The sequence below is a fragment of the Phaethon aethereus genome (assembly GCF_964289735.1).
Source record: "Phaethon aethereus genome assembly, chromosome: 20".
In the NCBI taxonomy this organism is placed as follows: domain Eukaryota; kingdom Metazoa; phylum Chordata; class Aves; order Phaethontiformes; family Phaethontidae; genus Phaethon; species Phaethon aethereus.
Genome location: NC_138596.1, coordinates 2,073,227 through 2,096,770, shown reverse-complemented (window position 1 = coordinate 2,096,770; position 23,544 = coordinate 2,073,227). Strand labels below are relative to the sequence as shown.

At 49.5% G+C, this 23,544-nt stretch overlaps 1 protein-coding gene across 1 annotated transcript in view; it reads right to left on the bottom strand.

The window, feature by feature from the left end:
- Positions 1–4,773: 4,773 nt before the first annotated feature.
- NSMF (NMDA receptor synaptonuclear signaling and neuronal migration factor) overlaps positions 4,774–23,544 on the bottom strand; it is a gene marked incomplete at its 3' end in the record, with an annotated part of 46,940 nt that continues 28,169 nt past the window's right edge. Inside the window, exons 5-15 of the mRNA XM_082008974.1 lie at positions 22,774–22,842; positions 18,513–18,565; positions 16,404–16,493; positions 14,630–14,751; positions 12,895–12,978; positions 11,780–11,813; positions 11,147–11,217; positions 9,927–10,006; positions 8,188–8,290; positions 6,677–6,752; positions 4,774–4,871 (exon numbers count right to left, since the gene is read on the bottom strand). Coding sequence (XP_081865100.1) covers positions 4,774–4,871; positions 6,677–6,752; positions 8,188–8,290; positions 9,927–10,006; positions 11,147–11,217; positions 11,780–11,813; positions 12,895–12,978; positions 14,630–14,751; positions 16,404–16,493; positions 18,513–18,565; positions 22,774–22,842 — 880 coding nt within the window. The remainder of the gene's footprint in view (positions 4,872–6,676; positions 6,753–8,187; positions 8,291–9,926; positions 10,007–11,146; positions 11,218–11,779; positions 11,814–12,894; positions 12,979–14,629; positions 14,752–16,403; positions 16,494–18,512; positions 18,566–22,773; positions 22,843–23,544) is intronic.

The following is a 23,544-nucleotide window of genomic DNA, read 5'->3' as shown; positions in this document are numbered from 1 at the left end:
TTCAACTAACCCCACTTATGTCGCCTGAAGGTGACGAAGCAGCGTTTGCAGTCTCTGCCAGCAGAGCCTTGGGAACAGGAACTCCCAGCCACAGGTCGCCAACGCAGTCACGTCCCAAAACAACAGCAGCTATTCGTGAAATGGATGCGTGCCAGGAGCCGGAGAGATGCTAACACAGCATGGATGACAGCGATAACTCTGCCTCATGCTTTATCGCACATGGCAAAATAAGTGGGGGCAATCAAGGGGGAGTATCTCCCCCAGACCACAGGAAAGAGCCCGGGTGTGAAGAGGCAATGTGAACACACATATACGTGAAGTCCAGAAGCACCTGGAGCTGGAAACCTGTGCTGAGCCCCGGGCAACAAGTCCAGGCTGAGAAACAAAGAACAAACTCATTTCCAGAGTCCCCTCCGCAGAGGCAGAGCGGAGCTGTGGGCCGAGGCTCAGGCACCGCTGGAGGCACTGGAAGGCAGAAACGGGTGGGATCCCACGGGTGCACACAGCGGAGTCCTTGCACAGGCAGGATGAGTTGGCTGGTTGCCTTTTGCAGTCAGAGATGTTTTGCTAGAGCTACAAGGATTTTTCTGGTTTTGGTGGGTTTTTTTGTTTGTTTTTTTGTAATGCAGGAAAGGCTTACCTGCTAACTGATCCGTTCCCCATCCCAGGCCTGGAGGTGAGCTGCAAAGGGAAGTTGGTGGCTGCAGCATGAGGAGAGGTGCAAAAAGCTTTATTTCAATTTTCTACCTATTTCTGCATCCCTCAGGTAACTTGAATTGTCTTCTTCCCTTCCATTGCCTTCCCAGCCAAGCAACAGGAAAAGAGAAAAGCCTCTCTGGAAAACGCTGCATAAGTGCCACATCCAAGACAACGACCCCAGCCAAGCCTCTGCAGCCGAGTGAATATTCTCTGCAGGCACCAGAGAATATGGTCAGGGGCTGCTCCCAGCATGTGAGCCAGGCGGAGGAGCGGCAGACTGGACAGCGGATGCACTCGCTGCCCACCCTTCTCCTCTGCTGGAGGTGACAGTCCCAGCCCAGGCCATAATGCAACCAGCAGACTCCGCCGGCATGCCTCAGGTCAGGCAGGGAGGTGGAGGTCACATCCACTACTGCCTCGTAGCACTAGCAGCAGAAACTCCCACACGTGGCTGGGGTGAACAGCACGGGTTGGCACCCAATTTAGCTATTCCAGTTTAATCTGAGTCTCTCCAGGGTTAACTGGGTGTCCCCGTTTCTCCTGCCCTTGCTAAAAGCAAATCCAGACGGCACAGGAGCTGTGGCAGCAGTTCCCCGCGGTGGGGCCAAGCGTAACGGTGCGACAGGGCTGCTGATCCTCTAGCAGCGCAGGCGGGGACGGGAGCTCAGCCGCACCGTGAGCTGCTGGCTCGGGCCACCCTCATCAGAGGCGAGCTCCACCGCGCCAGTGCAGACGGCAAGTACTGACTGCACCCGAGCAAACTGGTTTCAGGGCTTCAGACAGACTCGCCCCAAGAGCAGGTGGCTGAAGGCTGGAAGAAGCAGGTAGAAGAGGAACGACAAATTGTTGGGTGTACTCAGCAGCCATGGCTCCCCCGGGCAGAGCGCCCTGCGGGCGGGCCGTGCCCCGAGGCACTGCCCCGGCCTGTCCTCAGCGTGCCCCGGAGAAGATGCCGCAGAGGCATCATCCCCTCTGCGGAGGGGACGTCCCGGCTTTGACCGTGCTGCGCGCTGGCAGCGAGCGCACGCCCGAGGGTCATCCTTTACAGGCTGGTGCAACTGAGGAAGTTACAGGCTCTATTTTTAGCTCTAAAGTTTAAATAATTACAATTTTTTTTTTTCTTTTTTTTGCATCCTATCCTCTGCTGGTCCCTTCCTTTCCCAGCAGCCACTTGAAAAATTCAACCAGTTAAAAAGGGGAAGAAATTTGTTTTTTCCTCTTTCACAAATGATTAACTTCAATGACGCTATTTGCACAAAGGACTTTAAACATCAAAACTCTATTGTCTTTCCAGTCACAGCTTTTAGACTATTTCATCTCTTTAGTCAAATGAATGCTATAAAGGAAATAATATGCTCATGTCATAAACATCACAAACTACGAGGAATATAGATCTTTGGAAAAGAGAAAAATGCATTCATCGTTTGTCATTATACTATACTACAGTCGACTGCACCAGTAAAACAGTCTGTAATGTTCATCCAAACACACGTCTTCCTACAGAAGTTATGCAACTGTACAATCTACCTTTCTACTTCGCACCTCTACTTCTACAAGTAGTCAATGAGGATAGATATACAATAGCTCTACAGAGAAATCACTGAAGTGGATACATAAACGGGCCCTTTCGGAGTTAAATAAGATTTTCAACAGTACCACAATGCTACATTCATGCTACCAAGTTCACGGAGTTGGGATTTTACTTTAGGAAAGAGAAAGGAAGAACAGTTTGTCTCCAGTTAGGAGCATAACCATAGGAGGTAAAAGGGTCAGAAACGGAGAGAGTTTTGTTGTCAGCGTTTTAATCCTGCCACTACCATTTCCTTCTCCAAATAACATACGACTTCATGCTTCCATCGTACCTTCAGCTCCCACCTCACAAGCACAGCTGGCGGAAGCTACCATGCTAAAGAACAGATAATGGGCATACATTTTGGTTTGGTGGGGGGGGTTTGTCTCTGGCGTTTTCTTCCAAAAGCTACAGACTGGTGCGTATTATCCCCTTCACTACAAGTCTAGAAAACATGACTGAGGCAAGAGGGCAAGAGTCCAGCCAGGGATGAGACGGAGCCACCAAACCTCCCGAGGTCAGGCCAGCTCGGCAGGGCAGCTTCCCAACAGCTCCCAACCAGAGGGGGAGGCAACAGCCCACCCCTGCCCGGTTCAATATGTTGCTCTCAAGGACTTTCAACCATCTCTCTCCACCTATTCCTCTCCTTACTTAACTATATGTACATTATTCCTTCAAAAGCTTTACTATAAAACTGCTATAAGTGTACAGGGTTCAGCAGTTCGAGCCAAAGGCCTGCTCCCCAAAATTACAACCACAGATATGTCACGGGGGAAGGAGTACTCTACAGATCAGATCAACTAGTTCTTTTTGTAAGTATTCAAAAGAAGATTTGTACATTATTTTCCTTCACGTCACAATCAACTCATTTTAGATATCAGGAAATCAGGAAACCAAGGTAATCCTTCCCCGTTACTTCTCCAGTATATTTTACTTATAAAAGAAATAACTTGTATCACTCCCAGAATTGCCAGAGTGACCTACACAGACTGTAAGTAGTATTTATCCTCTGAACAGGAGAGTAGAAGATGAAAAAACCCTTTCCCAAAAGAAAAAGCAACACCCCCTCCTCCTCCCCCGCCCCCAAAAAAGTAAATACTTTCCAAAATATATCCTCAAATACCAAGTACAAATCTGGGTTCTCAAACCACGGCTGCTCTGACGAAGCTCTGGGTTTACTCTGTCCTACGCAGGAAGGGACGTGAGCAGCTCAGACCAATAAACTGGTCTTTTCAGTGCTGGAAAAGAGGTGGTTTATGCACAAACAACTGGCAATCAAGTGAACATAGGGAAGATTCAAACTCATGCTACGAACCCACGCCGTATTCCTCCAGAAGCATTTCTTCCAAAAGCCTCAGTGAACGGTCTCCTCGGAGGGTTTCTGACGGTCGTGTAACCACGCTGCTCCACACAGCGGACTAGAAAGAGAACTTGTCCCTCAACACAGAGCAAAACACTGGCGTGAACAACTAATTACCATGGCTATTAATTTCTAATTCGTTTTTATACCATAGGGAACCTGACGGCGGTTTCTCAGCCAGGTACCATATTTCTAACCTAAAGTATTTCAGCAAAACTAAAGTCCCATAGTTTTGCAAGCAGCAAAATAGAAAGTAACAAAGTTGTGTCTAATTGGAGGAGAAATACACATTCGTGAGAGCACATACAATTAGTGCAACACAGCTACTCTGAAAGTAACGAACCAAACCGGGTTAATCAATGCAGCAGACATGCAGGGTCTGCTAAGTTATGTTAAAACCATGTTTGCTGGTGATTAAATATGTCTACAGAAGATATATTACCATTTTGAATATATTTTCAAGCAGACCAAAAATACCTCATCTATTGGTTACTGGTGTGTTATTTTTAACTAATTAAATATTGGGAGAGATTTCGCCCCCCTTGCTATAAAAATTGCACTTATTTTCTATTAAACAAAACAAAAAAAATGTTAAGATTTCAATTCTATATTCCAGTATATATTCACATTGAAACTGGATCGTCTTAGTCTAAGCTTGCAGGAGTAAGTGTAGCAGTCCTTGCTCTCCAAGATCTCCAGCACAGAAGGTCCCATCAGTACAAACCGCTCCTTCCTCTGTGCTCTGGTCACTTCTTCATTGTAGTGCATGGGTAATTGATTTTATTTTTTGTAAGAAAACCTGAGCTTCTAAAGTCTTTAAAAGGACCTGGAATCAAATCTGACCCAAAAACAGCTCAGTTCTGCAAGGAACTCCATCTTGTCCTCGTTTCACACAGCTCCTCCTGAGACACCACGGCTCTGACCCGAGGCGAGTGAGGTGTCAAACCCTTTCCCTCCAGTCCCTCTTGACCCAGGAGACTTTCCTCCTGACACACTTCCGAGGGCTCCTTCTTCCCTCCCTTTAGCACTGCTGCCTCCTGTAGGGCTTTGAAGGGCTCCCTGTGCCAATAAAAAAGTCCCTCTGCAATAAGCATGACTTCTTGGACACTGGTGATCAACTTCCTCTTGCAAAGTCTTCTCCAGCTCATAAAATGTCATCGTAATCCAATAGTTTAGAGTGCTGGCGGGTCTTCCAGAGGCGGTAAAGGCGGAAGTCAAAGTAAGTCTCAATCATTTGCTTACCTGGGAGAAGTGAAATGAAGCAGAGGGGTTACACCCTGCAGCACAAGGGAGCAACGTGAGAGGCTGCAGCAGCAAAAAGACCCCAACCCACCTATACGTAGGGGCATGGGAGAGCCCGTCCACATGCCTCATTTGGGAAATACTGACATTCAGCACCTACCCAGGGCACATGAAGGTGCCCGTGAGAAGCAAACGTCTTTTTAGATCTTCTCAAACCGTGAAAGGCTCCTTAATAATCCGCCGTCAGGGTTTGTCCGTGGGGGCAGGAACCGAACGCAAAGCCTGTCTCCAGACTTTGACCTCTCTGCACTGACTGCAGAAGGGGGGGGTCGGGGACTGCAGGGTATCAGACAACAGGTCCCTGGCACAGGGACTTCCGAAAATTACAGACCAAGAGTAAACTCATTGTAAAGATTTGTGGGAAGCATTAAAAATAATTAACATTGAAAATTAAAAAAAAATTGTGACAGGCTGTCTCTGTCCTGCAGAGCAGTCTCTTCTCACAGCAGTGTGCTCAACAGGACACTCTAATTCAAGTTCTGCACCCCTGGCACCTCTGACTGAAGGCGGGCAGTCCTCACAAGGCAGTGGCAGACTGAAGCCATGCACAGGAGGTGGCAAGTGCATTTGAAAACACACGGGCAAACAACCCAGGGCTCGGAGACGGGGCTCAAGGAGGGGATTTTCGCTTTTGAGGCCTGATTAAGATTAGTTTCAGATGACTTTGCAAAGGATTAGAGAGGTTACACTATTAGCACGTCCCAGATTGATCAAGGGGATAAATTCAGACATATTCTGCAGCCCAGCCTCCTGGAAGATCAGCTGCTTAAATGCATGTGCACAGAACCCGCTGCCTTACCTGCCAAGCTGAATATAAACCCAGGAATTTCCCTGCAAGTGACTTCTTGGCACACACGTACGAGCGTGTTCGCTGTGGGATCTGTGCAAGCACTGTATAAAGCTGGGACCAAACCTCAGCAGGACATGCACAGAGAACCCAGCGCAGCATGAATGTGCTCAACTCCCGTACATTCCCATGACAATAAGTAGGAGTTAAGAATAACCCATCAGTGCTGATGCCAGCTGCGAGCAGCAGAGGAAGCATCCACAGTGCTTATTGCCTAACACCGCACGTTTTTATCTTCCACGAAAACAAAGTACCAAGGACTACAGTGAAGATAAAATAACTGATAAAATATTCTGAAGTTGCCTTCAGAATACGGTGACTATATGTTGCTTATGAAACTGAACCCAGAATTACTTTCATTGACCAAAGAACAGGAAAAATTCTATAGCCCCTTGAAATATCTGGAGCTACAGGCAAAAAAACCCCGCAAAAAACAAAAAAACAAAACAAAGTGGACTGAGATGTAGAACGGCTACAATGGGCTAGATCCCAGTTGCTTGTTGATGATAACTCAGTACCAGTAAGAGATCTCTGCACACTTGGTTACCGAAAATGTTCTGCTCCCATGTGCATTCCTCCCACAGACTTCACACGCCTCAGTAATACAACAAATTTTCTAAACTCAGGCTGGAACGCTACCTACTATTTAGGCTACTTTGCCACCACCAGTAGCCTGGGAGGGGGCTCTGCAGCTTCAGGCACAACAAACAGGAGAGATGAAACATGAACATGGAGGAACTGCAAGGGGAAAACAAGGTTCAGCAACAAGGTGCTTACAAGCAAAAGGATGACCATGGCAGGACTTAAGGGAGCTCAAAATTGCTTTTTCAGGAAGCTGCCCATGGAAGGAGGCAGGCTGATGAGGAAGGTGTGTGTCTTTGTACAGAAAATAAATTACCTTGAGCTGATAGTTCAAGTGGAGACTCAAAGGCAACCCTATAAGGATTCATTAAGTTTTTCAGATTCTGAAATAGCTGAAAGGGAAACATACTGAGAGTTAGCAGCTGAAAACAAAGATGAACTCCAGGACACCCACATTGCCCATCCTTGTTCCCTACCTCTAGAAAACCTTCCTTTAAAACATCTAGTTCATCAGTAAAGAGCTGGCTGGATGGCCAAGCCCAGAGAGTTGTGGTGAATGGCATTAAATCCGGCTGGCAGCCGGTCACAAGCAGTGTTCCCCAGGGCTCAGTTCTGGGGCTGGTCTTGTTCAATATCTTTATTGATGATCTGGATGAGGGGATCGAGTGCTCCCTCAGTATGTTTGCAGATGACACCAAGCTGGGAGGGAGTGTTGATCTGCTGGAGGGTAGGAGGGCTCTGCAGAGGGATCTGAACTGGCTGGATTGATGGGCCGAGGTCAAATGAGGTTTAATAAGGCCAAGTGCCGGGTCCTGCACTTTGGTCACAACAACCCCATGCAACGCTACAGGCTTGGGGAGGAGTGGCTGGAGAGCTGCCTGGTGGGAAGGGACCTGGGGGTGCTGGTTGACAGCCAGCTGAACATGAGCCAGCAGTGTGCCCAGGTGGCCAAGAAGGCCAACAGCATCCTGGCCTGTATCAGCGATAGTGTGGCCAGCAGGAGCAGGGCAGTGATTGTGCCCCTGTACTTGGCACTGGTGAGGCCACACCTTGAATCCTGTGTTCAGTGTTGGGCCCCTCACTACAAGAAGGACATTGAGGTGCTTGAGCGTGTCCAAAGCACGGCAACGAAGCTGGGGAGGGGTCTGGAGCACAAGTCTGATGAGGAGCGGCTGAGGGAACTGGGGTTGTTCAGTCTTGAGAAGAGGAGGCTGAGGGGAGACCTCATCGCTCTCTACAACTACCTGAAAAGGGGTTGTGGCGACGTGGGTGTTGGTCTCTTCTCCCAACTAACTAGTGATAGGACGAGAGCAAATGGTCTCACATTGCACCAGGGGAGGTTTAGATTGGATATTAGGAAAAATTTCTTCACTGAGAGAGTGGTCAAGCATTGGAACAGGCTGCCCAGGGAGGTGGTGGAGTCACCATCACTGGAAGTGTTCAAAAAAACGTGTGGATGTGGCACTTCAGGACATGGTTTAGTGGGCTTGGTGCTGTTGGGTTAATGGTTGGACTTAATGATCTTGAAGGTCCTTTCCAACCTTAGTGATTCTGTGATCAGTAAATCAATAAAGTGCTCTGAAGGACAGTTCTCCTCAAAGGCTTCAGTATTTGTCCTCATGTCACTCATCACTCCTCCCTTGCCCTCTGGGGAAGGCACAATCCATAGGGTGGTTTGCCCATTCACAGCCACTCATGGGACAGGACAGCAGCATGTTTCCACACAGCTGAAGAGGAAGGTTTAGACTTCACAGTGTGACTATTGCCTCCCTGGGCTTGGTGCTACTCAGCAGACGTTCACAGAGAGGCGACCCAGCAAGCTCTTACCTTCTCCCCATTGGGGTTTCCAAGAACATAGCAGCCCATGATGTGAATGATATTTGGTTCAGGATTGACTTTACTCATCAGCCGGCTCAACCTCTTCCAGAAGCTGGAAAAAACAGGAAAAAACCCAGAATATGTAATAAATAAAAAAAAAAAAAATCTACCTCCTCACATGCATGAGGAATCACAAGGATGTGTGTGCGCACACTGCTCAGAAAGAGCCTGAGCCTTGTAGCCCGAGGAGCAAGCTGCTCAGAAAGAGCCATTAGTTCTTGGACAAGGAAGAGGAGGGGCAGAGCAAGGGCCTGAGGAGCCACGTCATGTGGTAGAGGAGGAAGAGCGGCCCAAGAGGAAGCTCCAAGGTGAAGAGAAGGGAGCAAAGTCCACCAGGAGTGCTCTTTGACAGTTTTACTAAGCATCCTCTTTTTGTAGCAGTTCCCTCTAATTTCCCCTCTCCCATTTCTATCAACAATTGCCTTTTCTAAATGTGAGCGTTATCAGCATCTGGTTCATTTCCAGGGCACGAGATCAGCAGAGAACAGCTGGAGAGGTGGTTTTTCTACATAGCTAGAGAGACACCACCAAACCAGGCTGTTCCATGTCAGCCAGTGCTTGGTGCTGCAGAGTCAGACCCGCTTTACATTTTGTGACTACTGACCAGGCGCGGTGTGCCTCAGGAACATGACATACAACCAGCTCCCCTGTGCAGCAGGTTAGAGGAGACTTCGGGTGGGCTCTTAAGCCCAGTAGTTCCTCAGTGGGGTCTGCGATCAGGTGGCAGCCCAAGCTTTCCTCAGGACTGCTCCCAGGGACGGTTGGATGGAGACATTCACTTGCAAGCATCCAAGTTTTCAGCTGCGTGTTCACAGCTTTCTGAAGGTCCCCGAATTACCGACTTCAGACCAGCTACGCTTGGAATGTGTTCAGAAGCGTGTATGCACGCACATGCTGAAGAATTTTATTGACAGCGTTTGTGCCAGAGCATGAGGGCACTGAACAGATGTTGATTTTAATACTCAGTTCTCATGCCAACAAAAAAGTGTGTAGGAACAGGTTGATATACATCCTCTCCCCCACAATGAAGCACTTGTAGCCAAGTAAGTTTGAGCCAGCACTAGTGAGCGGGCAGCAAAACAGGCAAAGCTTAACTCTCTGCAAGGAGAAGCGAAATTGCCTCTGCCACCCTGGCATGTTAGTGAAAACCCTCCTCAGCAACGTGCTGGACTTTGAGCAGGCTTTGCAGAGCCAAATTCCATTTCCCCCTGCAATTAGGAGGCCAGTTACCAGAGACAGCCTTGGGGGGAACAGCTTGGATTTCTGCCACTAGATGCCTGCTTAGAAATGCTATCTCAACCGCTTCTGAGCAACAGAGGCACAAGGTGCATGTTCTGGTTTCTGGTCAGCAAAGCCTTTGTTAAGAGATAAAATATCTTTTTTTTTTTTCTTCCTTCCTCTTTTGATAATGTCTAGTCCAGAGAGACACTGAACGTCAGATAAAAGCATCAATCTCCTGGTGACCTGTCCCAGGGCCACACCATCCCAGAGAAGAGCTCAGCTCTGTCCTATTCGCAATCACCTCGAAGGAGCTGTAAGCTGCTACTAGGTCCCCTCTCAGCCTCCTCTTCCCCTGACCAAGCCACCCCAGCTCCCTCCACCTCTCCTTCTAGGCCATGTGCTACCAACGTTGAGCAAATCAAGCAGAAAAACGCTATGCAAGTCCCAAACACAAGGCAGCCACTCACAGGATCATATCTTCCTCCTTTTCCACTTTGGCGAAAGTGGCAACTTTGTTCTTTAGCAAGTATAAGTGACCAGGACCGCCCTGCAAGAGAGAGACAGACAATTGCAAACCACTTTGCACAGGCCCTGAAGAAACAGACCCCGGAGGTGGTCCTTGTCCTGCACGGCCGTACCCAGAAGTGCCACAAGGGAGCAGAGCAGACACGCCAGGCTGGCACGGCTGCTACAACCTCAGTAGCAGACACTGCAGGCACTCTCTCGGGAAATATTCCCGCATGGGGAGTACGCTGGGGGTTGGAGTCTCTGGTTTTTTTACTGTTATGTGCCCACTCTAGAAAAAGCATAACAATAGACAAAAGTCTTCATCGTGGGTGGCTGGAGAGTCATAGGGAAGACAAGAAAGTCCCTTTCATTTGGGGATGCGAGGGGACTTGCCGTCGTAGGCAGATGAGAAGCTGAGCGAAGCAGGGATAAGCAGGCAAGATGTCACTGTAGAAGAACTGGACTTTGGCAGTAGCAGGCATAAAAAGCTCGAGTACAACGTCAGGAAAATTAAGTCGCAATCCCGAGGTCAGTACACTGCAAACGCTGCTGTATTGCAGCGTTAGGCACATGGGAGGGAGTTCAAGCTAGGTTACCATCCCAACTTCTCATTTTCTTCTCAAGTTCCTTGCACAGCTGCTGGGGAAGTCCGAAGTTGACCCCCTGAGGAACAAGAGACTTGGGAAGGAAACCCCCAGCAAGCCCCAGACCCAGCAGGGCCCAAATCTGTGCCACGCACAGCTCAGCAAGCCTGTACCCAGACCCCTCTCCCACGTACACTGGCCTCCAGCTCCGAGCTGTGCCATCGGCCAGTTTGATCCACAACCCCCACCGCTGTCCCTGTCGTACTGAAGCTGTATGAAAACTATAACCACCACATCGCAAACGCTTGTTCCCTTCTCCGGAATCCTCCTTCTGAGGGCTGCGTTAATGCTGGTTTGCCTGGGTTTCCTTGAAAGCAGCCCAGCTCTGAACTTGGCCACACTAAATCAGATTTTATTTCCTGCTATCACAGCAACTTGAGACTGCTTGGTGTCTGAGGAAATGAGAAGTGAAAGCTGTACATATGCAGTTACTTTAACAGAACCTGACTGGAATATTGGTTCCCCTGTGTAATTTTCCCTGTAGAAAAGGACAAATTTGTAACAAGCCACCCAAGCGCTTTACAGCTTTCACGTACCTGGCAAAATATCAGCATCTTCCAGATTTTGCAGCCTTTCCGATAAATGTTAAGCTTCTTCTCTATTTCCTCTGCAAAAAACATGTTGCAAAAGATGAACCACAGAGGAAGTTAAAAATTAATCTTATTTCTTCTTGGTTTAGTCCTGAAGGCAGGAGGCTGAGCTGTGAGAGGTGCTCAGCACCTGCATTCCCACTGATGTCAAGCAGACCCTTTTGCTTTCATGCTGTGGAGAGCAGCAAACCCCAGCATATCAAAGGGCAGAGAAGGTGCCGCAGCACCAGCCACTGCTCTGTAGTGCCCACAGCACAGTACCAGACCCAGCTGCCCCGACCCTCTGTTAACGCTCCTTCTCACCTACAAGGGTACAGCGAACAGATACCTTTGCTGCCCTGTGCCTCAGCTTCCCTTTCATAAACCGGGAGCTTGGAAAAGGAAATGGGCCACAGAATTGAAGTTTTATTACTGCAACACATCCAAGAGCAGCTGACTGACTGTCAGGTGTCACTGGGGTTGATAAAACCACCTTTATGAGTGGCAGCTGAGGCACAGGGCAGTGGAGTGACTCTAACATATTGATCAGTTACATTTGCAATGGGCAGGGCTTAAGAAAAGGAAATAACACTCACGTACCTAGGATGTCATCAAAGGTGGCATGTTCGTGGTCCTAGAAACCAAGAGAGAAGACATATGAAGGCTCACTGTCATTACACCAGCTCCCATGGCATTATTATAGCCTCTAATATTGTACACAAACCCATTCCCAGGCAAACACATGCTCTAAGAGCACAATTATACCAACTGATGGCTTCTAGTCACATCATGGTAATTACCCTAAAACAAGTCTCAGCAAAGCTGCAGGCTGGTCTATGAAGTGGACCAACTCCATCCAAAGGCATGAAAGTGAATCCCGCAGACAAGTCCATCTGCACGTACCATACATCGGATGTAGTCAGCATCAGCAATGAGTGTTTGCCTCTTGGCCCGTGTTTTGTAGCCAACCTGTGGCTTTAGACGTGTCCAAGCCAGCTAACAAACAGCCACGCTCCCGACACATCTGCCTCTGGCATCGCAGGGTCACCAGGACAACCGCACAACTCTCAAAGGAAGAGAGAGGCAGCAAAGCTAAACGCCCAGCAGCACTGCCTGCTGCACACGGAGACTGAGCTTTCTGGGCTGCCAGTCCCACCCTTCCCTTTCAAATTAAATGAATATTAAGTGATAAGGAAAAAGAGACCCGTTGCTGGCGTTTCAGAAACCCGCTCAGGCAGGACTCCTAGTGAAAAATCAAGGTTAAATTAATGACTGACAGGGATGCACCACTGTACCGTGGGTGATGGGGTTCATGGTCCACTGCAGAGCTCTGAGGTCCTGCTCACCCTGTCTAAGGATGAGCAGAAGGAAGAGTCCTAAGCCTGGCAACACACTGCTCTGCTTGTGTGCTCAGGCCTGCCCTGCCTTCCCTTGTCACTCTTCCCATGCCTGGCAGCCCACATGTGCAATTTTCACTCCACCTTACTCTTCCACCTAGACCTGAGCCCCCACAAAGCTACCCCAGAACCCAAATCTGGGTTCAGCACACCCCCAGCCCTTTCCTGACAGCTTTTCCAAATCACATCAGTGTTTCAGAGTCACCATAACAGGAACTAGGTATAGGGACCCAAAAAAAAAAAAAAAAAAAAAAAAAAAAATCCTCTGTGTGAAGCCTGCTCCCACACATCCAGACGTAGCAGAAGCGCTATACTTACATAGAGAATGGGGATGATGGAGGGATCGTCCCTGCGGATAATTGTCGGGACATACTCTGCTTTGGGCACCTTGGAAGAAATGAGCTGGAAGATGAAAAAAGAAGTGCAACAGGATGAGGAGAAGCCTGCAGAGTCTGGGCAGAAGCACAAAAGCCATGATAACAGTGTCCTGTTCTGTTGCTCTTGGGTGTTACCCAAACTAGCAGCTAGTCCAGCCTATCTGCACCCCTGTAGAAGGTCCTCCAAGCCTTTGGTCTACGACAGAGCACCTCCAGGCCTGCCACGTACCCCCATGTGTCACAGTCTCCCTGACCCCGACAAACGAGCACACAGCTCTGCCCAAAAGCCAGGACTGAGTCTGAGATGACTGTAAAGGGGGACCTATGTGCACAGAGGATGAAGAAGCTTGTGCATCACCATGAGCGGCTGTACCCCAGTAAAGATCGCTCCTGCACAGCCTTCCTCTGCGTGAGGGTCCGTGGTTCTGCCTGTAGAGGACTCTTCAAACCGGCACGCTCAGCTGGCTGGCGGTGGGACGGCTGCCGGCCTGAACAGGAACCGGCCAAGGGATAAAACGGCATCAGGCACAGGTAGGCATGCAGCGCAGGATGTCAGGCAGACGCAGGATGTCAGGCAGATGCAGGTTGCCTGGCAACGCTGGCTGAAGCTTTGGCTGGCTCCATCAGCATGAGGGCCCGAGGGGATGGGCCTGCCATCAGCACGAGCCAGCGGGCTATGGGAACACGGGCAATTTGGCTGTGCTGTAACTTCAGGCACCTCTGTTCATCGCTGCGAGAGTGGACAGGCAGCGGTGCTGGTGGACCTGCAAGTGCAGCCCAGGTTCCAGCTTGGGCTGGCTCCAAAGCCCTCCCTCCTGGCAGGCAACACATCACTGCTTCGGCCATATGGGAGTTAATGTAAAGTTTCTGAAGAGGCACCACATACAGAGTCCAGGGATGGACAATCATCACATACACTGGAGGACTCAAGGACTGAGCAAACCCAAGTGTTGGGGTCTCACCTGGTCACTCTGCCCTGAGAGTGCTTTAGGGCTGAGTCTGCACAGACAGCCTGGGAACACATATAAAAGCAGACCATCTCCATGTCCTTCACTCTTCCCAAGTCTTAGCAGGACCTGTTCAATCACAGTACTGCTGTGCTGGACTGGCAGTGCTGCCCTGAGAACAAGCTGGAAGCTTGAGACCCCATTTTGCCTGAGTACCTGTGCCTGTGGCCAAAGAAGGGATGTGTCAGAACCTGGTCCTGTCTGCCAAACCCCACCAAGCAGAGTAGGGGGGAGCACAGCCGGAGCCTAGCACCAAGGGATGATCAAAGAGCAGAAAGCAACTCAAGGGATGACATACGGCTCCAAAGCACATCAGGCAAGTAACAACAGCAGGGAGGGACTGCTGGGACTGGGGACTCGGGTCTCTATTGCCAGGGTTATCGAGACTCAGGCTAACTCCATTCAGTGTTGGTGACAGTCCTGCTCTGACATGGGGTTGGACTACAAGTCCTTCCACCTCTAGTTTTTTTCCCAACACATTATCCCCAGGAATAACAGTTGCTGAATACCATGTCACATCTTGGCTAATCTCTGAGTGACCCTCATACACACCTGAAGAGTTTGCTATAAAAAAAAATTGCCTCTTCCCATGAAGTTCCTAAACTTAGCAGCTCTGAAAGGACAGACAAAGCCTAAGCAGATACAGGTAGCTGAGTTGGAAACCCTCACCATTATTTTTGGTGGAATAAAGTCTTCTCCGTCACATGCCATGGCTTCAAGTTCCTTTTCTGCTTCCCAGTTCAAGTCAAAGTCACCATCCAAAGTGCCGCAGGAATCCTGAAGGTCATGGCCTGCCAGAACACAGTGTGCATTACAAGGGCAGAAGAACCTGCCTTCCCCACTTGATCCTGTCTGGCAGCTACCTCACAAGAGGTACCACAAGCCATGAGACTTGTGCCCTCCTTTCTTCCACAGAGCGACAGACGCCACACGCTGGGGCTGGCATCTCTAAACAGACAAACACTTAACAAATGCAGAGTGCACACACAGAGGCCGATACCACGTATCACACAACTTTTCATCACTCTCCCAGTCACCAAGTTTAGCTTTCCAAAGCTAGTTCGCAACAGTCGCCCTGTCATTTCAGAAATGGAGAAGGAGACGCAACACAGACAGACTCTACACTTTAACATTGCCAAGCTGATGAGCAAGAGTCCAAAGACTTCAAAGTTGGTCTCCTTGGAATAATTACTGCTCTGACTATGTCTTCTGACTGGTTACAAAGAAACTCCACCTCGTTGATCAAACGGATCCTGGCAGAGAAGTCCCAGCGCGTGAGGAGAGGTGTAGCAAACACAGTAGTATTTCAACAGTGTACTTGAATTTGCTCTCCAAATTGACCTTACCTGTTGGCCTTCAGTGCCTCCTGGGGAAAAAAAAACATCTGGAAGGAATATAATTGACCGTTAAAAGTTAAAAATAGAGATGGTTCCCTGAAGCCAGGGACTGAGGAAAAAGAACCAAGATGCCTCTATCTGTGCCTTTTGGGATGTCCGAGTGTCACCAGGCAGTGCCTGGAGCCTGTCTGAACCATGTCTTCTCCATTCGCCTCTGAGTTAGCTGAGCGAGCGGGGAGGAATCAGACTGCAAAGGAACAATCGGGTCATGTTTTGAACCTGGCCTTTCATACATCTCCCCCTGCAACCTGGTACAGTGTCTTCTGCAGCTAGGAGGGCCGGACCTTGTGCTTACCTGGTAGGTCAGTTCATTTCATTTGTGAAATTCATTTACAATACAACCCATTTCAACACGGGCAAACTCCTACCCACCAAGTCCCTTGCCTACAGGATTTCAGTAAAAGCTGGGTAAAACATCCATTCCCTTTATAAAAAGACAGTGGCAAGATGCTGGCATTTCCTCCTATAAATTAACACAACAGCATCTCAGTCCCCACAAGCAGAACATCGCAGCATTACTGCGATTCCCAGAAGAATTGCTGGCAGCCCAAACGAAGATCAGATTGCCCCAAGCTATCATCTGTGCAGCCAGCACAGCCAGGAAATCAAAGCTACATCTCCTGAAGCGCTGCAGCTGTGCTCTTGAGCTATTCTAGCCTAGGAAAGAGCTCAGAAGGGGCTCTTGCAGGGGAAGCCAGGTAGGTTAGCCCCGCTATGGTGAATGTAGCCTTGGACTGCTGTGCTTCCAGGTAGGTTGTTTGGTCCCAAGCAAATAAGGGATGGTGGGAGATAGAGAGCTGTACCACTGGGTGTCCTTTGGCAACGGCACAGTAACACGAGGTTAGGTGCGTTGTGCTCTACAAATATAGGTACACACAGATGAACAAGTGCATATACCTGGAGTGTTATTTGATCAAATCTCATGAAACTAAAAGGATCACAGATGGGACAAAAGGGTACAGAGGAGTTTCTTCAGTGGGACTCCAGTCAACACCTCAGCTGGAGGATTTGGCCACAGGAGGAAGCTCAAAGGACTCAGAACTCACTTTCTCGAGAGTCATGGAAGGAATCAGCTTTGATGGGAGTCGGGTCACTCCAGGACCTGCTGAAGCTCCTCTCACGCCGTTCGGCAAATGCTAGGATAAAACCAAAGCACGACATTAACAGACTCCAAAGCCACCTCTGTTGCTGCCAGCAAAACAAAACATCCAGTAGGTTTCCACCAAAGCTACACGTCACAGACTCCCCTGTGCTTTTTCTTCCACGTGCCAAACGTGACTCCTTTCCATACAGCAAACAAGGGTCTATCTTCTAGACAGCAGAAGGGCCCGCTTTGTGAGTGGGACCGTTACAAGGTATGTAACACAGAAAAAGGAGGACACTTGACGGTCCCTCCTTAAATGCACACTGCTCAAACCTCTATTTAATCAAGGGTATTCCAGTGTCCCAGTGTAAATGCTCTGCCTCAGGGCCTCACAGGAAGATGGACTCAGCTACTGACACACACGCAGCCAGAAGGCGGCAGCAGTTCTCCAGTCAGGTCTCCCTTCACATCCCAGCCAGAGCTGGACCAAACAGAGCAGGGGGAGCTCTGGGAAAGCTCATGCTTTCTAAATTTTGTTACAAAAGAGGAAATTCTTCAGTTTTCCCTTGCCTGCACTCTTGTAAGAACTCCCCCCAGGTTTTTGCCTTTTTTTTTTTTTCCTCCTTCTTTCTTTCTCCTTCAATGGGCATTATATTGTTTGTACCAGCATTTCCCAGTCAGAATCCAGGGAGCTTGGCCCAGCTGGCTGCACCGCAGGCAAATTCCTGGGAACTGCCAACCACAACGTCTGACTTGGCAAGCCCGTGTGAGAGCCATTACGCCTAGATTAACAGCCACTTATAGCCACTAATACCTATTTCTGGTAGCAGACAGAGCAAGTTTGCTGCAGTGTATCTAGTAACAGCATCTCATGTCAGCAGCACAGGAATTCACAGCAGATCTGTATTACAAGAGCTGAGAAGCAACCTGTCCTCTGCTGCAGCGTGTCCAAGTGTGGGTGTCCGGGGAGACAAATCACACAGGAAGTTCTTCAGGTGATCTCCGTCCTCGGCTTCATTTAAAACCAGGCATTTAGCTATTGTGCACATGAAGAAAGCTTTGAAAACATGACCCGAGAGTTACCAAGGCAGAGAGGCATGCCTGCACTTCCAGACAGCTCTATGGGGAGGTGAGCCCTGTTCATTTCAGGCAGCGCTAACTCAGATGCCAATAAAGACACTTCAAAGGGCAGTGCTGTCTGCTGTTCACTTCGCACGGCGTATGAGAAAGGAGAGGCAAGAATGCAAATTCAACTCAACAACACTTTGCTGTGGGCAGTCTGTACGTGATGCCTGGCCGGGGGGGAAGAACAAGCTGTTTCCTCTTCTGGAGCAATCCTCAGCTCTCGGGAGCCGCTTACACCATTCTCAGCCCATTTCACAGCGACAGGGGAGCTGCCCCAACCAAGTTATGGAGGAATGTTGCCTTCCTCAGGGAAAGGGAACTGCTGTTTCTCAGGCCTAAGAGGTGATTTTTTCCTCAGTGAGGCGTAACACTCCCTTATTTTCCCCTTGCTCCAATCTCTTCCCTGTTCTTCTCTCTCTCTTCCACCATCCTCTCAGCTCCCACCGGGCAACCTTCCCCCAGGTCCTGCTGTGTAGATGGTGGTGGGACAGGGGAGGAGAAAAGAGAAAGCCGCCGATCCACATGGCACATGAAGCACCAACTGTCCCCAGGGAGCTGGTCCGCAGCCCTCGCCAGCTCTGCTGAACCCTCAGCTCTGGTTCTCCTCACAGGTGTCTATGCCGGTGATCACTGAAAACCACAAGCACGTGGGACACAGATGCTGAAGCTCTCCTTCCACTCCTCACACTGATGCCACAGAGATCTCCCACAGCCAAGGCAGGGGGTCCTCAGAAACAGCTTAAAGGCTGCTTGCAGGCATCCATGTGTCCTGGAGACTTACAACCACCTGGTTTGCTTTTTTGTAGGGTAAAATGGCATCAGCAGGTCAAATCCTTTCTCCAGCCCAATGCTAGGTGCTTTCTACCTGCACGCAACATAGGATTCCCCGTGTCCCACCGGCACAAACCCCGACTCCTCACAGCCACATCTTACGGTGCTCACTTACTTTGTGCTTTAACCCTTCGGCTCCCCACCATGCGGAGGTGCTTCCGAAAATTCCTGAAAGAAAGGCCAAACACAACCTCTGAGGAATGTAATACAAAGCAATACTCGGGCCCAGCAGGACTGAAAAAAATGGGAGGAATAAAAAAATAAATTGAGAAGACAGTGTGTTTCCTTCTGGGCATTCAAAAGCTGGAGACCAGGTTCCCAGCCTGCACCTATTCAGGGCTGGGGACGGTTACGTTTGTCAAGAGTGTGGCTGTTTCACCCGCACTCCCTGGGCTGGTGGCACAGAGCCAGTGAGGTCCTACATGGCAGTCCCCTTCTCACAGCCCGCTTTCATTTTCCTGTGACTAAGGCACCTGTGCTGTAACTTTGCTGAAGACACTGCCACTGCCCTGCAGTGCTCCCTCTTCTCCTGGTAAAGAGCAGTATCTGCTCCCCTCTCACCTTTCTTCCACACATGCTTAAGCAGGGAAGTGGGCGCGCAGGCTCTGCCCTGCTAGGCAGCATGCACACACCGTGCTCACGGCTGTGCTCAGCCCCAGACACATTCACAGCAGCTGCTACAATCCCACCCGTGCTGTTAGCAGCCATGCAGCCCACACTGCTCTCCAGGGCAAAGAGCTGGGAAAGGCTGAAGCAGCTTCCTCCTTCTCGGATAGCACAGTTCAGCAAGGCTGCCCGTCCTCGCGAGCCTGCTCTCTGCTAACGCTGCCTGCCCAGGACTCACAGGCAGAGTTCAGCGGGGCTGCGGAGTGCACAGCTCCAGAGGAAAGTCCACCAGAGGGTAAGCCTTGAGGAGCAACTACGCCGCATAGTCAGGTCTGTGTAAAACAGACTGTCCTGGCCACTCCTGCGAGACCACGGCAAAGGGACTTTTCGTCCAGCCCCTCTGCGTGCCAGGGACCTGTTTCCCTTAGTTTCTCGTCACTCACCTAGACAGGAACCAAACGGGACAGGAACCAAACAGGACACCAGGAGAGACACAGGGAAGAGGCAGCATGTGGACTATCAAGAAAAGTGTCACTCCTGCGTGAACCCTACTTCGCCAATGCGACTTCCCCCGGCAGCGCAGCCCCCATGGTGCCCAGGGACGTCAGTGAGCCCGTGTACCCGCAGCCTGCATGGAGTGGGGGATTCCTGGGTTCCCTCCTGCCCCACCAACATACACCGCAGGCATGAAGCAACAGACACTACTGCTGGTGAAACAGGTAAAATGACAAGTTGTCCGGCTCACACACAAGTTAGTGGGATGAGTAAGGACATGTTACAACCATGCAGATGCTTTAGCAAACTAATTGGACTAGGAGACACTTCCAGCACCGACATGAAGGTGTTCAGAGAAAGTCAGATACGTCTACTCCTATACAGAGAGATCAACACAAACACAGCCTCGTGGGAGAGCACTTAACCCACGTCACCTTCTGCAGCGTCCCCCCTTTGGCCTTGGAGCCCATGCTGTCCTCAGGATCCAAACTCAGCAGTTCGAGAAGGAAAACTAGCAGCTGGGTAGTGAAACTGGGAGCAACATTATTCCACAACAAATTTCCATCTGCGCTTGGGCTATTAATGTTATTTTACAAAGATTTATTTGAGCTCTACTTGGGTACGTGAAGATTCACTGCTGTGGATCAGACAACTGCCCCCTTTAGACAAGTAACTAAAGCAATTCGCTTCACTAACACACGCTGGACAGGCTGTATGTACAAAGCCTTCTGGAGTGCGTGATGATTGATAACGTGGGCTGTTTTACTATGCATTAAATTAAAATCCAAATAAATACAATATTTTAAGGGATCCGGGATCATTCTTTACACAGAAAAGTCTTAGACATATGTTGTAAGTCGTCAGAATGAAAATCTTTATGGCCCATTGTGAGACCGAGATCATACCAGACACTGAGCACCAACGCTAATCACCAAGGGCACTGTTAAACCCTTTGGGCTTCTGGCATTTTTGAGTAAAATCAATTTTTCTGTTAAATGTCCAGTTGTTCTCTCCGCAGAGGAGCTTCTTCAGACCCCAGAGGGGAAGGGAGGTAAAGCAGTCTTTGCCATAGACGAGTGATGCTCCCAGCTGCCTAGACAGCTTGGTCTCTCCCGGGAGTGTGGGTTGAGGGCAGCTGCCTAGATACATCTCCTAAATACTGCTGAGAGCAGCTCCAGGGAGAATACAGCTGCTCAGGGTTAACCATCACATTAAATGCTTGGAGAATGGGACAAAGACCTTTTTTTTTTCCCCTCTTCCTCTCTTCTAGAAAAAAAGGAGTTTGGAAAGGAGGTGCAAGCCTGGGACTGCCCCTTAATGTGGGCACCCTGTGGTCATCTACATCCTTCGGAGGGCTTTCTGCAGCTGTATTGGTCCTCAGGCCCCTCTGTGCTTGCATGTTAGCATGAAAGGACTGGCACAGCGAGTCTGTTCTGTGAGCAGTGGGGCTACATAAACCCGCCCAGTCTCCCTGCCTGGCTCCTGCAAGCGCACCCAGAAAACCCAGCGTTATTTGACTACTAGCAAGACCTCTTCACTCATCAAAATTCAGCAAGCATCCCTCAAGTTACGGTGATAGAAGCTTGTTGTTCCCTTTCCTGAACAGTCGTCCTCATGACTAGGCTCCAGCTTGCCACACGGTCCACACAACCCTATGCCACCTCCATGGTATCCACCCCAGCCAAAGAGCCTCCAAGACGCAGCGGCCCCACTCCGCACACTCTGCCCGCAGCAGCTCATTCGCACTCTGCCGAGAAGCCGTTTCATTACCCGAACAGAGGTCGACGACAGAATTACTGACGTACATCAACGCTCCGCAAAACTCCCAACAGCACCTCGCACGTTCTCCTCCCCGGCTCCTCCTTGCAGCCGTCACAAGGGTCAGCAAACCACGGGGCAACATCCATCGTGTGCCGTTCCACGCAAGCCAGCCCCACAGGACACACAGGACCAGGCACTGAAGGGGCTGTGCGATAACAACTGATCTTCCAAAACCCCTGAGGCCACGAGGGGCTGCTCAATCCGAAAACGCGGTGGGGCTGGTGTCCTCCTCACTCCCTGGAGAAGAGAGCTGAACGCCAACTGCCAGCAATCCTTACAGCTGGCCAGGGTCTGCTTGCATGGTGCAGCCAAAAACCCATCATTGCTATCCTGTCTCCTCTTTTATGACAAGATAAATGAAGATGGGCTCCCACTGTACAACCCTGCCCAGACCTTCAGCGTCCACAGGAGGTGAGGGGACATGCTGGCTGCTCAGCACGAGGGTGACGTGACTCTGTCCTCTATCTCGACTACTCAGCATCACCAAGGCACACAACTCCTACTCCTCTATTTGCAAGCCAGGTGAACAAGTATTTTCTAAACCAGACTCACCTCTGTCTAACAATTTCTGAGAAATCTCTTTCTTTTTAAAGATACACTGTCTATTTATTTACAGCATCTTTAATTTTGATTCTTATTTCTCCTCATTATTTATGAAAAAACCCACCACCCTTAAGCTGCTAAAAAAAAATAATCTTCCTGGCAATTTCCCAGTTAAGAAAACCTGATGGTTTTCTCCCACTTTGTTTTGAACAAAATGCTGAAGTGATTACGGCAGTTTTTAACCAATGCCACAAAAGCTGTGTTATCTGTAGTAGGCTGCCAAAATACAGGAGCTTTGGCACATTTAAGAAAACAGAACAGTTTTGATTACCACAGAGGCTAAGGGATGTGCCTTGTGAAGCCAGCAAAAGGAAATCAGGGCCCTTCTGTAATATCCAGACAGGGATTCAGTGCCCACTCCCTCTTCTTTCCCTTCTGTTCTTTAAGAAAAAAATATTTAAAAAAAATAGATTTCTCGTCACTAGAGATGTTAATTTTGCCCAGTTCTCAGATGTTTGAGGTGCGTTTATAGACGTAGCAGCAGCATACAAAAGTATCTAGCTAACCTCAGAAAAAATCCAAATACTTGTGAGAGGGCTGGGGAAATTGCATCTTTAATTTTTTTAATATATATTATAAATTTTTCTGCCTGAGACACAGATCCTGCATATTATATTTGGAAGCTTAAAAGAAACTTGACAGTGTTCCTTTAAGAAGATGGAGATCAGCTCTCTTGAGCACTGCAGCATCGTTCACCTCCACATTTCCAACACAGCCACGGCTAGTGTCCCTACGAACAGCGACAGAGACAGGGACAACCACGTTCAACGCCGTCAAGCGTCACTAATGACACCCGAAGGGCCCATGCAACACCAGGCAAGGTTACGGCTATGGGGGAAAACGGGCCCTACCTCTGTATAACAGCTGCAGAATCATTCTCTCGTTTCCGTCTCTTCCTCTCTGCGTAGCCCCTGAACGCCCTGGGAAACCATTTTAAGCCATTAACCAACTACACAGCTTTGAACTGGAGGGGACACGACACACAGACAGGGAAGCTCTCACCAGACAACAGAGAGAGATTAGGCTGACCGAGGCAGACAGACAGGCTGCATGCGAGTCAGGGGCCAGGCAAAAGACTCACCAAACCAAAGGTCCTCCCCCTCTAGGGTCGGTGGCCGGACAAGGAGTTGTTCCTAACGCAAACGTAAGAGCGGCCAGAGCACGGCCCAAAGAATAGGGGCGAGCAGCCATCATCCCTGCTACAGAGGAATGGACCTAGGAGCCTGCAGACACAGAACCTCTGTGCACCAGGATCAAGAGGGGCAAAGCATGCTAGCAACTGTAGTCTCCATTTCGAAGACGAGGATGGTTGCGGTGTGATCCATGTAGGCCTACCAGGTGTAGCCATCTAACCTCTTGCCAGCTGACAAACAGCCCTACCACAGGGAAAGCACGAGTGAGTATGATGGACAGGAGAGGAGAGTTTATCCAGGACACCAACAGACAAGGAAATTAAAAAAATGAAGATTATACTTACGAGATGCTAGACATTCCAGGAGACGCAGGGAAAAAGAAAGAGAAGAGGAATTCATTAGTGCTCAGCCCCGGCCAGCGTTCTGAGGGAATTCTCACTCCAGAAGGAATATTTCTCGTTAGGTGGAAGGAAATTGCTTTTCAAATTA